We start from the raw sequence: 15007 nt of genomic DNA on the forward strand, positions 1-15007 counted from the left end.
GGGCTAGAAGCACATATCGGGCAGGTGTTTGCATCTTACGCCAGCCTTTGAAGGTTGGCATCCCCGGGACTAACATTGGTGGTTAAAGGCTAAAGAGTAATAAAGTGATAGCAGTTCACAATTCCGGCGTTACGGTATTTGTAAGTAATTCTCGATTAGGCGATCCCTGGCTGCTTGCACTAAGTTATTGCATTGTACGACGACTCTGAGCTTCCAACTTAACAGTACGGGAGAAAGACAATGCAAATGTGGTGTCAATGCTCTAGTATGTGGGTGTCTGAGTTCCGTATTTCCATCACCAGGGGGCATCAGCTAAAGTAGCAACATGATGCGTCCGAGAGTGATTCTTCGCCCAATTCAAGATATCCGTGGCCGCCTCCTTCGTCGCCTCGCTACCCACGTAGTGATTGAGTTTGAATCCATAAATCATTCCATCAACACCGGCTTCCGCAAACAGCTTGTCCACGTACCAAGCATGGCCCCGCAGACTCGTCCACCCGAAGACTTTGCCGAACTTATTCATTTCGTATCCCTTCCTCACTTCGGTGCACGTTTTGTAGCCCGTCTCGTGGCAGTTGCCGAAAGCGGCGGACAAGGCAAAGAAGCCGTAGGACATAATGAGTTTTGAGCGGCCGACATTGGTCGCTACTTTATCGAACGCGTCTAGGCATTCTTGCGCCTCGCCGTTCATGTTGATTGCTTCGAAGCTCTTCAGATTCGGTGCGATGGACGCCAACGCCTTCTCCTTTCCGTTGTAAAATCCATATAGCACCTTGACGCCAACGGGCTCTAGGTACTTCGCTGCCAGGTCGCGGAGTGCTTGGATAGTGCAGTGTTTCCATTTTGGTCCATGTTCGAGGAGACACCAATCCGGGCTCTTCAGATCAAGCCAGACAAAGGTGACGGTTCTTCCTTGAGAACGCGCTTCGGCAATGGTTTTGAACATAAGATCTGCCGTGTCGCCCCTGCCGGCTGCTCCGTCATGTTGCGCGTTCCAACCGTTTTTGTTGGGCATCATGTCGATTTCAAGCGCGTTTGCGCCATCGTTCAAGGCGTCCCAGATGCCAGTCGTCATCAACACTCGATGGGCGATAGCATACACAGGACGGGTTGCGTTCGATTTTTCTTGCGGAATGCCGAGCACCTGTTGTGTTCCGACACTTGCTAGTGCGCTACCCAGCAGCAGAGACGAAGAAATAAGAGCGTGAATTAGCTGCATATTCGCAGTTATCTGAAACGGATTGAAGTGTGGTGAGATCTGTGAGCGAGATAAAGATATAATGTCGAGCTAAGTTGTCAAGTGATAGCCGTACTTTATAGATCATTTCAAAGGTCGGCAAGCGATTATGTATGCCCCTTTCCGATGCTGTGGACAAGCCTAGACTCCCGTGTCAAGCCTGGGTGTTGACAGTACGAAGTCCAACCGTTGAGCAAGAACTTGAAATTCATCTCATGCCGAGGTTTTGCTCATGCAGCATTTTGAAAAGTTCTATTGGTTAGTTGAGAGTCCCGGAAGACCATTTAGGTCCGGGATGCTGAAAGATGTACCTTTTAAGCGCAATTACCGCGTTCACCGTATAGCATGTTTCGTTCACGGGCATTAGGGAATAGAGTTTGGGCAGAGAGCCCTTTGACCGTGATTGTGGTTGGTTGGTTGGTTCTTTCATATTGCGGATGTAGAGCGCCAGGGGCGCACAGTGCAAGCCCTCCTCCGCTAGCTCCGCCCAAGCAATCTCTATAAACGTATATTCCTTTAATTCCTTGGTGCTTGCACCCGTTATGTGTCTGGTGCGCCTGCTAGCAGGTGTTTTTATAGTTGTATTGGATAATCTGTGACTCACCCTAAGGCGGCCAATTCCTCCCATACCACGCAGGCACTACTAGGGCTGCGGTGTGTGGTAATGCGCAGTCCTACCCTATAACCTGTATTGGCGCTACATAGCCAGCTTGCTACATGAATCCTACATCTGCCGTACCAGCCCTAGATCCTTAGTTCTAAAGTGTTCATAGTATTTGTGTAGTGTAGCTATGGCTACGGGTGGCTGTAGCTGTGTTGTGCGTATCTTGTATTTGGGGGGGTTTGCGGCAGTAGGTTGATTGCCCCTTGTCCTGCGCCCGGCGAAACACAACCACAGCGCGTTGTGAGACATTTCTTTGAAGCGATATTTCTGCTGGCTACAGGACCAGGAGCAAGCAGAGCCTGTAGATGCGTCTGTAGTGGGAATCCCATGGTTGAGTATCGAATTTGTGTGATGTTTTTCTGACCGTGATTGTAGTGACTCGCTAGAAAACGCGGTTGAATTGTGACACAAATTGTGATGATCGTGTTGATGTAATATTTGACAGCTTTTGGTGAGGTACCTGAACAGACCTGAGCAGACCTGAGCCGACCTGAGCCGAAGCTGAGCCGAAGCTGAGCCGGGCCTGAGCCGATCTCAGCCACAGTGGCGCAGGATAATGTGAGCAGAGGGGTAGGTAGTGTGCAGATTGGGGTGGTCAACGAGCGGACGAACCAGGATCGATAGCTCGACGACGAGTCACAGATTTGTATTTAAGTACACTCGTTCTCGTAGATAAGAATCTGGTGTTCAACTCAAGATTCTACAATACTATCTATAGTTAGTAGAGTAACCCGTCTTATGCCTGATTTCTATTGCTTTATTGCCCGACCTTTTGGAGACTATCGCACCCCGACGACGTATTTACCTATATCGCGTATTGTGTGAACACATACGGGCCACGTAAGAGACGATCCGTTACATCTAGCAACCACATCCCCCTTCCTATAATACCCGGCCATCCGGCTCTCCCTACGCCGGCGATTCTGCAGGCCCCTTCCTTCTAATATCCTTCCACCCCAACCCCCAAGCAACCCCAAAAGCTCCGACCCCCATTGCAATGCTCAAATAAAACACTCGATCAATAGCATCTGTGTACGCCCTCAATACTCCCGCCAGCTCCGTCCCGTGTACCACTTGCCTAACGCCCGTGGCGCCGGCGTTGATAACAGCCTGCACATTGACCCTGGGCGCATATTGCGGGATCTTGCTCTTCAGTGTGTTGGAGAGAATCGTATTGGCAACGGTGAGATAGATGGAGCCTGTGAAGGTCTGGCTAAACATGATGAGGGACATGGCGAGAGCGGTTTGGGCGTCTGAGACGGCGTTTTGGGCGGCGGTCATGCCCTGGGGGGAAGACTTAATGGGGTGTGTTTCAATGGGTTAGGACGGGAGGAGGGCTGTGGTGGATGGAGGATTTGGGTGATGGTAGGACCCAGCCCCAGCGGATCAGATGAGGTTTGCTTACAATTTGAACGCCTAAGCCCTGGCCCACGCCGAGCAAGATCTGGAAACCGACTTGGCGCGCAAGTGGCGTAGTAGGCGAAAGAGTAGAGAAGAGGCCATTTGCAGTGGCCAAGAAAATACCGGACAGCACGCCGAATGGGAGATAGTAACCAAACTTCGAGACTGCCTGGTTATAAGCTTTCGTACTTAAATAAAGCGTTCTTCAGGCTAGACAACATACTCGCAATCCCCGTGCTTACTCCAAAAGTGATGTTCATCATAACGTTCGGAAGAAGGTCAACACCACTCGCCAACGGCGAGCGTCCTTTGACAGTCTGGAAGTAGATAGGCAGGTAGTAAGAGGCGACAAAAGTACAGCCCATCAAGAAGGATATGAAGAAGCAGCTGCAAATTATGATCTGCTGCGAGGCTAGTGAAAGAGGGATCATGGCGTTGTCACCCATTCGCTTTTCCCATAGGCCGAACACCAGGTAGGTGACGCCTGCGCCGCAGAAGAGCCCAATGACGGTCGAACTGTCCCACGGGTGCTGTACTCCGCCGAACTGGAGCGCGAGGAGAAACATGATTGAAGCGGACGCGAATATCACGAAGCCCACTAGGTCGAGTTTCGGCCAGACATTACGGATGACATTCGAGAACTTGTCCTTGGGCATTTGATCGGGGATGTGGATGAAGAGGAGCGCGGCAGCAGCGACACCGCCTATCGGAAGATTGATATAAAAGCCTAGTGACGAGAGACGCAAGATTAGCAAGCTACAGGGTCTCTCAGTGTGTGTGAATGGGAAGAAAACGGGATCGTACACCATCGCCATGACACATATTCAGTAAAAGCGCCTCCAAGTAAAGGGCCTAAAACTAGACCGAGCTGCGCCCCTCCCATGCAGATTCCTAGAAGGGCTGGTCGACGCTCCCTTGGAACTGCTACAACGAGCATGGTGAGGGACCCGTTTTGTAGGCCGGCAGAGCCCATTCCCGCGATCGCTCGTCCGATAATCAGCATCTTCGAGGAAGTAGCTAAGCCACATATCAAAGATCCTACCTCGAATATAGCAAAGCAACCGAGGAATACCTGTTTGAGGTGGAAGTATGTGTATAACTTCCCAGTGAGTGGTTGTAATGTGGCATTTGCAAGCGTATAGGCACCACCGTACCATCCAACGTCTGGGAGACTGTGAAAATGATTGGTGATGCTAGGAATCGCGGTGACAATAATATTTATGTCGAGCAGGAAAAGAAAGCAGATAATGGTTACAGAGCTCACGGTAAGGTAGAGCTTAGTACTGGAGAGATATTCCTTCCAGGGCTCGATATCCTCATGTGGTGTTTCTGCTTTTTCACCATTTTCGGACGGCGAAGGCGAGGAGAAGCTCGTGTTTCTCTCTGGTTCGTGGTCGTGGTCATGTGGTATTTCTACTTTGTCGCCAATTCGAGATGGTAAACGTGTAAAATCGCTCTTACTTTTCTCTGATTCGTGGTCGAGGACTAGTGATGGCTCCATAGCAGTAGTCAAAATATATGCCGAAAGAGAAATCGTAGACAGGGATACCCTCGAATTTGATACGCAAGTTGATATATAAAAGGAATGAATAGTGAAGATGGAGCTACTTCGATGGACCCTATATCTTTTAAAAGATCAAGAGAAGCGGGCCTGGAAGCCTTGCGATATGGACCGGCTGGAACGCAAGGTAGTAGGCATGGCCCCCTTGCGAGCTCGGTAATTGTCGTCCAGGAAATAATCAGAATCTACGATCGTCTGCGTCTGCCTTATTCTATGTCCGCTGATTTGAAACCCAATAACTCGAAGTTGGGATAAGTGCGAAGAAGATCTAGCTTATTGAAATCTATGCATGAAGCTTGTCAACATACGCATGGCGCAGGTATATATTGTTTGCTATCCTTTCGTTATGATATGTTGATCGCACGGCAATAAGCCTGTCTTGAACGCACCTAGAAATCCCAAGCCGTAAAGACATCCGAAACCCACCAATCGCTAGAAATATCTATATTCAAATCCGGCAAATCCACGTCTGTTTCTTGAACAACTAGCTCGGCTGGGTCGGCAGTCATGATGGCCAGTTTGTTCTCCCATACTGCTCTCTTGACATCAAAGACCTCCGCATACCTCGGGTTAACAAGATCCGCGCGTGAATGGAGATGTTGATGATGGAGGGGTGAGTCAGAACCAACCTGACCAGCAGAGTCCAAGCCCTGACAAGCCAACGAACGGTCAGATTTAAATGGTCAAAAAGCATTCATCTACGACGCTAGACTCGGTATCCGAACCAAAAACATCAGGGGAAACCATAGCGCCTAACGAACGAACCCTACCAAAATCCATCGCAGCCCATCCCAACTCCGCCATCAACCCATAAGCCAAAAAATCGACAGACTCAAATCTAACCAAGTGCTCCCATCGAATCCCACCGTTCCAGCATCTTCGGCTTCGGATCAAGCTCTTTCCGGACTGTTGCACTTACTGCGCTCAGATCGACCACCGCCTGGTACACAACAAACCCATCCGTTCATTCATCGCTCATAACAAAGTACCATGTGAGCCTGCGGTAACAGACCAGGAATTCTCCACAAGCCGCCGCGCCGGCTTGCTATCAATAACATGCACGCCCGTTAGCACTATAGCGTGCGTCATAGCGCTCCCACCAGTCATCAAATGCTGCGCCTTCTACATACCTAGACGGACGTTGAAGCCGAGCTCGTAGTTGAAGAGCTTCGTATCCATGGCAAGGGCAGACAATCATCCCTGGAAAGGACTCAGGTTGCAGCACTACAACCTAGGATCAACAACTCATATGCCAGAAAGCTACTCTCCGAACATCAGCTGTAGAGAACCCAGCTGAAATCTCAGCTGTAGAGAACCGAGCTGAAGCCTCAGCTGTGCAGGGCTCATCTGAACTTACTAGCGCGCCACCCTGGGGGTGGCCCCCTTCCTTCCCCTAGTATATATACAACTAGCTAGACGTCTATAGAAATCAGAGTTCACATCAATTTCAACCTGAGTAAAGGAGCTTGAGCTTCTGAGGCTTACAAAACGATATGGGGTCCTGATTCGTGACCCGGGACAAATTTGAGGCCCCTCGCTAAAACGTGACGATATCTAGTAGGCACTTACGATACTACATAGCGGGTAAGCAGCCCGGGTTAGGTAGTATACACATTGTGGTGGTATGATAGTATGAACAACTGAGTATTTTCCAAGTATGAACCTAACTTATTTCAATCTCCGATGCTTTGTTCCCTTCGCTGGAGCCTATTTGCAAACTATTCATCGTAATTGCAAGTAGAGCCATAGCCAGCAAGGTAATCTCACAGGTTGCGACGACTTGTAAATATATCAATACTCCTCAACTTTCCGCTTTTACACAGTCTATCGCGTGTAGCACAAAGTTTTCACGTTCAAATTACCTTAACAAACACAGCTCGCTCTTAAAGCCGCAAAGTGAAGTTTATAACGTGGTCGCTCTTCCGCTGCTTCACATGCGCCATATAGTATTTTTAGCAGTTCTACTTAACTTCCACGCTCTTAATTGTTTTAGAGGTGTAATCATAACTTGTAATTAAGCCAGCGCATATCCGGTAATAAACTTAGAGTTAATTTAATTAATGTCTATAATTAACGGGCAAGGGACGCTGTTTTAATTCTACTGTCTCCAGTTTATATAGTACTAATTCCGCTCTAGTAATCCATGCACCATAAAAGTACTGTAATAGAGGCTTGCATAATATAACAGCAAGTACGATATCCCAATGTGCACCCAAGCAATTTCCTTTCCCGTTCAAGAACCTGAGCTGCTCATGCTCCAACCTGAGCTGTGGCTGAGCTGGGGTGAGCGGATCCTGAGTTGAGACTGGGTAGAGTCGAAACCCAAGCTCCTGGTGCTATTCACTCTACTGCCAGTTTCCAGTTTCCAGGCCTCAAGCCTTAAGTAAACTTACTCTGTGATATATTACGGGCCGTTCCATAGATAGTCATGTTCTTAAGACGGTATGTTCTCAAGACGGCATGTTCTTAAGACGGCATGTTCTTAAGATGCCTATAGTCTTAAGACGGTGGGAAGTTCTAATTTTGATAGAAATCTTTGATATTTGCAGCTACATTCGAAATCTTATGACCTACTTGTCTAAGTAAAGGTCATGACAGGGGCTTTTGGATATGTCGTAGGCACACGAGCATGCAGTGATGGAAATCGTCCCGTGTTGTATTGCGTGGCTATCTACGAGGCATCTGATACACAGACGAGGCGGGCGCCAAGCCGCGCTGGAGAAACGTGACATAAGTCACGTGTCCATGAACTAAACGGGAAATGAGACTCTACCCCTGTAGCTGTCTACTTGTATGCAACAGGATGAAAATGATGAGAATAGGCTATATTAGAGTATCGGACGAATCCTATGAGCCTGGGCGAACACGTGTTTTCTAGCACGTGAGGAGCCTGTGAGTGCTCCTTGAAGGGCTCACACAGCTATCTACTGGGAGGTGCTCCGGCGCCTTACAGCCAATTCAGGTATTTAGATTAAGTATGGACCTAACTGAGTTCAATTTCCAATGCTTTGTTCACTTCGCTGGAGCCAATTTGCGAACTATCCGTGGCAATTGCAAGCAGAGCCATGGACAACAGCATGATCTCGCAGATTGCGGCCGCTCTTACAGATGTATCAATATCCCTTGGATTTCCTCTCTTATGCAGTCTATCGCATGTGGTGTAGAGTTTCCATGTTTGAAATACCTTGACGAGCACGGCTCGCTCCCCATGCCGCAAGGTAGATTTTGTATTGTGGCCACTCTTATGCTGCTCCACATACGTCACACAGTGTTTCCAGCAGTCCGACTCGACTTGCACGCTTTTAGAAGTTCTGAAGGCATCACACCATTTCCAAGCCTGCGCACGTCCGGTGACGAACTCGGAGCTAATTTGATTGATGTCCGCAATTGGGAGGCGAGGGATGGTGCTTTCGTTCTGCTGTCTCTGGCTCATTTGGTATTGATCTCGCCACCAGTGATCCATACACCACGAAAGTGCTGCAACGGAGGCTTCGACTTGTTCGGGGGATAATTCGCCTCTTGGGTACGTCCGTATGCATGATATAACAGCCGGTTCGTCAGTCTCAATCAGCTGAGCGTAAGAGACTCTATTGGGACTGAATTGGCAGATACCGTAGTCGGCAAGGAACTGACTGGCCCAGGACGAGAACTTCTCATCTGACGCAGGGTCGTTACGGTCTAGCATGGGCACTTTTATGGAGCTTGGCCAAATTACGCGCCGTTTGCCCACGGCTTTGATCGCGACTGCCGCATGATTTGGCTCTAGCCGCGAAGGCAGAGGCACAAAACCGTCAGACCACACTGCATCTGCATAGATAGATTCTCCAGTGTGTTGCGACATTTCTTCCACGATGCTGTATCGTCCATTGGGCGAGCCGCTGAAATGAGCCAGCTTTGTTGGCCGATCGACACCAGCGTACTGATCAAGGTAAATGGAGGCTCCACCGTTTGTCATTGTGATCCTTGTGCCTTTGATTTCGACAGTCCTCAGATCCATGACTCGAGCAAATCCCCAGAGAGAATGAAGGTTGGTAACGGCGCTGGCCGGTCGTATTGCACCATCACATGCCAACGCGCTGGCTCCCGTCATGAGTGGCCAGTCCTTCCTAGTAATTCCACACATGTCCATAGCATCAGCCCAACAAGCTTCGGACCGTTTCCTTGTGGTGCTACGGACAGCGTACATGCGGCCAGTGAATCTCCCCCCGCCAGTGGTAATGGCCTGGGTTGCTGACTTGACGAGCCTCCTTTTTATGCGTCTTTCAATGGCACCCCGTTTGGATCTCGCTTGCTCATGTCTGAAACAGTCTTCTAGGGCACCCACAGTGATAAATGGCACTGCGAGGACTTGGGGATCGCCAAATGGAGATGGAAGGTAGATGATACTGAGTGCTTTGAAAACGAAGGCCTTTGTCTGAGGCCACTTTATCGCCCACTCCCCTAGAGCGAGTTTATCTGTCTTTCCTTTCCTCCTCGCCTCGACTGAGGCTTGTATATTCACCTGAGCAATTGCTGCCCATAAGGCTAAAATTGCAATTACCAAGGAAGATATGGCGATAGCGGCTGCGGTGTCCATGGTAGCAATGTTCCGAAATGGGATCTTTGTGAGATTCCGGCGTAGAAGAGTTCCCTTGAAACGATTCTGTCGGGCCCAGCTTTGACTGCGCAGGCTATCGGATTCTATCGTAGGGACCACAAATCCCTTTTTTTCCTTTCCAATTTGGCTAGGTATCGATTGACCGGAATGACATTACACAACATAATCTGCAGCAAATAGAAACCACGGATTATTTTCTACCGGTGAACAGTTTGCTAATAATAGTAATTTTCTTCTTGTGGCTTATGCATACAGAACCCAGTCGGACCAGAGACGAGCTTCCCCGTGCGGTGCAACCGCTCTTGCTCCAGCCGCATTCAGGTAGAGTCAGCAGAGCTATGTGGTAGCCGTACGAATCGGTGCTGCTACTGCTTGCTACCCGGTGACCGGGTTTGGCCTTTCTGAAAAGTTGTCGATAGGAAACCTGAAGCGTGCAGCTACTCACCGGAAAATTAGGTGTTTAATGAGAGGTTTAATGAGAGGTTATTCGTCACTCGGGAGTCGGGAGATGTGTTTCTAGCCCTTCCTTCTCATCAACATGGCTTCATCCAGCTTGGAGCTGGAGTGCGTTATCCTTCGAGCACCTGCTAAACTGAATATATACCTTCAAGCCGGACAGTCACGAGAAGACGGCTACCACGATATTATGACAGTGTACCAGGCAATTGCCCTTTACGATGAGCTGAGACTCGTCCCTACGAGATCAAACTGGCCTGGCCATCACAGTTTCCAGTGAGGACAGCGATAAGATAACAATCGACTCGAAAAATCTTGTAATAAAAGCCGCGCAGCGGCTCGGAGAACACGTCGGTATCAAACCGAATCAGCATTTTGAGCTGATAAAGGCCATACCAACGGAGGCCGGACTTGGCGGTGGAAGTGCAGACGCCGCGGCAGCAATCGTCGGATGCAATACTCAGTGGCAGCTCGGCCTCGGTGAAGATGATTTGGCAGCGATTGGAGCGCAGGTCGGTGAGGACGCGCCTTTTTTCATCAAAGGAATGATGGCGGTTGGCATCGGCCACAGACAACCACTGCAAGAGCTGAAGGCTAGCACGTGGACGTGGCACTGGGTCCTGGGCATGCCCAAAGCCAGCCTCGCTACGAAACATGTATTTGCGCAATTCGACGCTCTAGCGGATGGTTGCTTCGACGAGGTGCAGTACAAAGAGAAGCACGCGACGTGTTTGCAGATACCGTGGGCCTCTGCGCCACCACATGAGCTGGCCGGGTTACTTCGCAACGATCTTGAACCAGCGGCCGCTGTGTTGCTGCCCGAAATCCGATCTGCGATCGATGCTGGTCAGGAGAAAGGCGCACTTGCCAGTATCATGACTGGATCCGGATCCACCTGCGCCTTCCTGGCAAGAGATGAAGATCATGGCGGAAGTCTGGCGGTTGCGCTGAGGGAAACAGGTCTATTCAGAAAGGTCATAACGACAACAGGACCAGTATCCGGAATCGAATTGTAGATATGAATCGTGGAGCTGCGGTGGACCTCGGGAGCCTGAATGTTGCTTACTCATGGCTCAGGTTTAACTAACGTGTTCTACATGCATGTGGTGGTTACAAGCGAGTGGTGGCGCTTAATTTTTGGTGCGATTTAGACGTTTTGACACCCCAGCAACCTCAACAACTATAAAAGATTTAAATCTATAACTTAGAATAAAGATATGCATAGCTGTTTCAATATTATAAGACAAATTTTTAGGGTCTCTTAATGGCCACATTTAGTTATAGTAGAGTTTTGGCCCCCTAGCATTGGGTAAGATCTACGATATAATAGAATTACAGAGACACATCACTCTAAACTATTGCCTAGCCATTGAAATGAGCTAAATACTATATGCATTCATATAATCTTATTTAATACTTTATAGTTGTTGAGATTGCTAGGGTGTCAAAACGTCCAAATCGCACCAAAAATTAAGCGCCACCACTCGCTTGTAACCACCACATGCATGTAGAACACGTTAACTACTACTTGTAGTTAGCTAGTTAACGTATTTCACGAGTAAGTGGGCCACCCGGGTAAGTGGGCCACCCTACTAAGCCACAACGCCGAATACTATAAATTACTTAACAATAAAGACCTATATTTAATATAGCTAGTTATAGCGTTATCATTAAGGTTGTAGTTATATTACGCGTCGTGTCTCGCGACTTTTGGTCGAGTGGCCCACTCACCCGGGTGGCCCAATTACTCGTGAAATACGTTAACGTAGTCGGCAAGCTAGTGGGCCATGCAAGCTAGTGGGCCATGCAAGCTAGTGGGCCACCCAATTTTTGGTGCGATTTAGACCTTTTAGCACCCCAGCAATCTCAACAACCACGAGATATAAAGTATAGCTTTAAGATTGCATATACTATCTAGCTCATTTTAATAGCTAAAAGAATGTTTGGAGCAGTATGGCAGCGTAATCCTATTATATTGTAGGTATTACTTGATTTTGGGGGCCAAAACTAGGCAACATTTTACTGCGGCTAAACAGGGCTATCAAGAGATCTAAAAAATTAACAGATGATATTAAAATAACCACGGATATCATTATCCTAAGTCATAACCTGGAATATTCTGTGATTGTTGAGATTGCTGGGGTGCTAAAAGGTCTAAATCGCACCAATAATTGGGTGGCCCACTAGCTTGCATGGCCCACTAGCTTGCCGACTACGTTAGTTAATACACATCTTAGTCAGATTTCGTTAATTGGTGTCCGTGTCAACTCCCGAGCCACAGCGACATAGAGTCACGTGAACAGTGGGGGCAGGCATCGAGTCGCAATATATAGTCCTGCCAAGGGCGGATGGGTTAAAGGAGGGACTTCGAGGTGTTCAGAACGTCCTTCTCCCCGGCCGAGCTCCACGGTTGGTGCCTAAACGAGCGAGACCAGGGTATTGTGGAGATCTCGGCCTCGTGCAGGTGGCGGGGCAGCTGAGTGGCGCATGAAAAGACCACGGCTAGATTCTTTGTTTGCGGTGAGAAGGACTTGCATCTCCGACTTCCTACACCACACCTAACGTCTCCCGCGATCCGGCCCGCTTTCTCGATCGATTTCGCCAGCTTTACTTTATCCGAGTAGTTTGAGAGCGTGCCGCAGCCATGCCTTCCGGTCAAGGAGGTGTGTTACCAGTCCGCAAAGATTTTGGTGAAGGAATGCCCCGCTAACTGCCGCCTGATCAACAGCTGGTACGAACCCGATTCACAACAAGAAGCCCAAGAAGAAGCCGGCCGCTGAGGAGGATGAGGACGACAAGGCCTTCAAGGCGAAGCAGCAGGCTGGTGCGTATTGCGCTCTCTTCGTTGCGCGTGCGAGGGGCAGGCTGCGGACGTTGAAGCAGTGGGATGATCGTATAGTTCGCTCTCCAACCTCGACTCTCGACCCAGGCTACGTTTAAGAAGGCTCGCAGTAGACGCTCTGCGCACGGGGAATGCGTTGCGTATCTTCTCGTGGCGTCTGCGAAGTTTCCGTGCCGTCCGTGTCGAATTACTCCGTACCCTGCCACAGATGCACACTATAGTCATACTTCGAAGCTAACACAAACGTTCGCTATAGATGCCAAAGCCCGCCAGGAACTCGCCAGCGGCCTGAAGGGAAAGAAGGGCCCTCTGAACACGGGTACCCAGGGCATCAAGAAGTCGGGAAAGAAGTGAGCTCGTTTCTACTACCTCCCTCCCAGTGCTCAGTCACCACCTCCTCCACCGCTATTCTCTTTGGCCGGATTCTCTCTCCGCTCGACACTCTCACAAACGGACAATGCTAAGACAAGTGCTGTGAAGGGGCGGTCCTGCGTAAGGCACCAGACCAACCGAATCATGGAGCTGTGAATACGGAGTTTGAGCATGCGGATGGAGCTGAAGCGTTTTTGCGTATGATTACGATACAACAGAGGGGCGGAACCCATGATACCGTGGGGAGAGCAATTAGATATCTGGAATGAATCATGGGTACCAAGTTCGCTGTACTTCGCTTGTCACACGCGTGACCGGTCGAGGCTTTGCCAATGGCACACAAACCACGACATCAATCCAAAATCGAATGTGACCATTTCATAGTCGTAGTAGGGTTTGATGACGGTGCTCACATCCTAGCATTCAGCCTCGTTGCGTACTGCGGGGACAAAGAAAGTCCGGGCGTACTAGCGGGCCGATAAGCATAAGCTCTCGACGGCATCGTGACCTCTACGTACCGCATAGCTGCCTACCTCGACTCTCCTCGTCCACCGGCCCTCGTTCTCGCACTCTTTCCTATCCCTACAGCTTCTAAAATCAACCCACGAGGCACAGGTAGCAGCCATGTTTGACTTCATCGCCGACGGTCTCAAGTACGTCCTCGACACCCCTCATACCCCGCCATTGTGCATATTTGCACCTACATACAGCTCTCCCGACTCAGCTCCACCTCAACCCTCCTCACATTGACCCCCCCTCTCCTCACGCACACCTCACTAACCCTCCCCCAGTACGACCATCACCATCCTCTTCCCCATCTTCGCCTCCTACAAAGCCCTGCACTCCTCGGACCCAGCCCTACTCGCCCCATGGCTCATGTACTTCGTCACGCTCACCCTCGCCCACCTGCTAGAGTCCACCTTCGCCTTCATCCTCGACTGGGTGCCCTTCTACGCCTGGTTCCGCCTCTTCGCGCACCTCTACCTCGTCCTCCCGGGCTCGCAGGGCGCCAGCTTCCTCTACCAAACCCACATCGACCCCTTCCTGCGCGACCACGAGCGCGCCATCGACGACTTCATCTCCTCGGCGCACGCGCGCTCCAAATCCGCCGGCCTCACGTACCTCAAGCTCGCGATCGAGTGGGCCAAAGTCAACGTGCTGGGCCTGCCGCCGCAGGCGCCCGAGCCGGAGCCCCGGCGCGGCGTCAGCTACGCGCAGAGCCTGATGGGGCGGTTCAACATGCCGAGTGCGCGCGCGGACACGGATTTCTACGGCCTGATCACCCAGACGCTCAGCGGAGCGACGGCCGGGTTTGGCGGCGCGACGCGCGAGGCGCAGGCGGAGGAGCTGAGTGCGAGTGGGACGCTGGTGCCGCCGGGCTTGGATGAGGAGGAGCGCGCGAGTTATCTGGCGACGCAGAGGAATCGGCTGATGGTGCTGCTGCAGGCGTTTGATCGCGAGCAGGGGTCGTTGGCGGAGGAGCGGGACGCGAGGGAGGGGGGGTATCGCGGGCTGGCGAAGAGTCGCAGCGAGGTGGAGTTTGATCGGATTGAGAGGGATGAGGTGGAGAGGGAGGGGCCCGGGGGTAGGCCGGAGGCGGGGTATAGGAGGGTTAGTGGACAGCCTGGGGGCTGGATGCCGTGGAATTGGGCGGGGAAGAAGCCGGTCGAGCCTGAGGACTTGGCGTATGGAGATGTGCATGCCAAGAGGCCTTCGAGCCGGGATGGGGGCAGGTCGTCGGGGTATGATGGTGCGAGGTCTACTGGATACGATGGGGGTAGGCCGTCGTCTGGGTATGATGGTGGGAGGTCATCGTCAGGATATGATCTCCCGTATCCTAGGGATTAAATCGACGGAAAACTACGGACTTGGAATTT

The 15007-nt window shown here is 50.6% G+C and overlaps 6 protein-coding genes across 6 annotated transcripts; 3 read left to right on the plus strand and 3 right to left on the minus strand.

Annotated features, from left to right (window-relative positions):
* Window positions 1-156: 156 nt before the first annotated feature.
* BDZ99DRAFT_460047 (uncharacterized protein) lies at window positions 157-1256 on the minus strand. The gene has a single exon (XM_033719301.1). The coding sequence runs from the start codon at window positions 1217-1219 to the stop codon at window positions 296-298; it is 924 nt and encodes a 307-aa protein (XP_033581355.1). The 5' UTR covers window positions 1220-1256; the 3' UTR covers window positions 157-295.
* Window positions 1257-2581: 1325 nt separating this feature from the next.
* Window positions 2582-4706, minus strand: BDZ99DRAFT_507002 (MFS general substrate transporter; the record flags this gene model as incomplete). The annotated part of the gene is made up of 5 exons (XM_033724210.1): window positions 2582-3185; window positions 3307-3467; window positions 3526-4029; window positions 4107-4599; window positions 4644-4706. 5 exons carry the CDS (start codon window positions 4704-4706, stop codon window positions 2811-2813), a joined length of 1596 nt encoding a protein of 531 aa, XP_033581356.1. The 3' UTR covers window positions 2582-2810.
* Window positions 4707-7846: 3140 nt separating this feature from the next.
* On the minus strand, window positions 7847-9439 carry BDZ99DRAFT_516987 (uncharacterized protein; the record flags this gene model as incomplete). Its single annotated transcript, XM_033725125.1, has 1 exon — window positions 7847-9439. One exon carries the CDS (start codon window positions 9437-9439, stop codon window positions 7847-7849), a length of 1593 nt encoding a protein of 530 aa, XP_033581357.1.
* Window positions 9440-9661: 222 nt separating this feature from the next.
* On the plus strand, window positions 9662-10932 carry BDZ99DRAFT_495875 (4-diphosphocytidyl-2C-methyl-D-erythritol kinase; the record flags this gene model as incomplete). The annotated part of the gene is made up of 2 exons (XM_033723406.1): window positions 9662-10112; window positions 10252-10932. The coding sequence occupies exons 1-2, from the start codon at window positions 9999-10001 to the stop codon at window positions 10930-10932; spliced, it is 795 nt and encodes a 264-aa protein (XP_033581358.1). The 5' UTR covers window positions 9662-9998.
* A 1628-nt stretch (window positions 10933-12560) lies between these two features.
* BDZ99DRAFT_516989 (uncharacterized protein) lies at window positions 12561-13112 on the plus strand (the record flags this gene model as incomplete). Its single annotated transcript, XM_033725126.1, has 3 exons — window positions 12561-12579; window positions 12645-12740; window positions 13015-13112. The coding sequence occupies 3 exons, from the start codon at window positions 12561-12563 to the stop codon at window positions 13110-13112; spliced, it is 213 nt and encodes a 70-aa protein (XP_033581359.1).
* Window positions 13113-13754: 642 nt separating this feature from the next.
* Window positions 13755-14978, plus strand: BDZ99DRAFT_379546 (uncharacterized protein; the record flags this gene model as incomplete). Its single annotated transcript, XM_033715155.1, has 2 exons — window positions 13755-13783; window positions 13922-14978. The coding sequence occupies 2 exons, from the start codon at window positions 13755-13757 to the stop codon at window positions 14976-14978; spliced, it is 1086 nt and encodes a 361-aa protein (XP_033581360.1).
* Window positions 14979-15007: the final 29 nt, after the last annotated feature.

The sequence above is a fragment of the Mytilinidion resinicola genome (assembly GCF_010093595.1).
Source record: "Mytilinidion resinicola strain CBS 304.34 unplaced genomic scaffold BDZ99scaffold_4, whole genome shotgun sequence".
In the NCBI taxonomy this organism is placed as follows: Eukaryota; Fungi; Ascomycota; class Dothideomycetes; order Mytilinidiales; family Mytilinidiaceae; genus Mytilinidion; species Mytilinidion resinicola.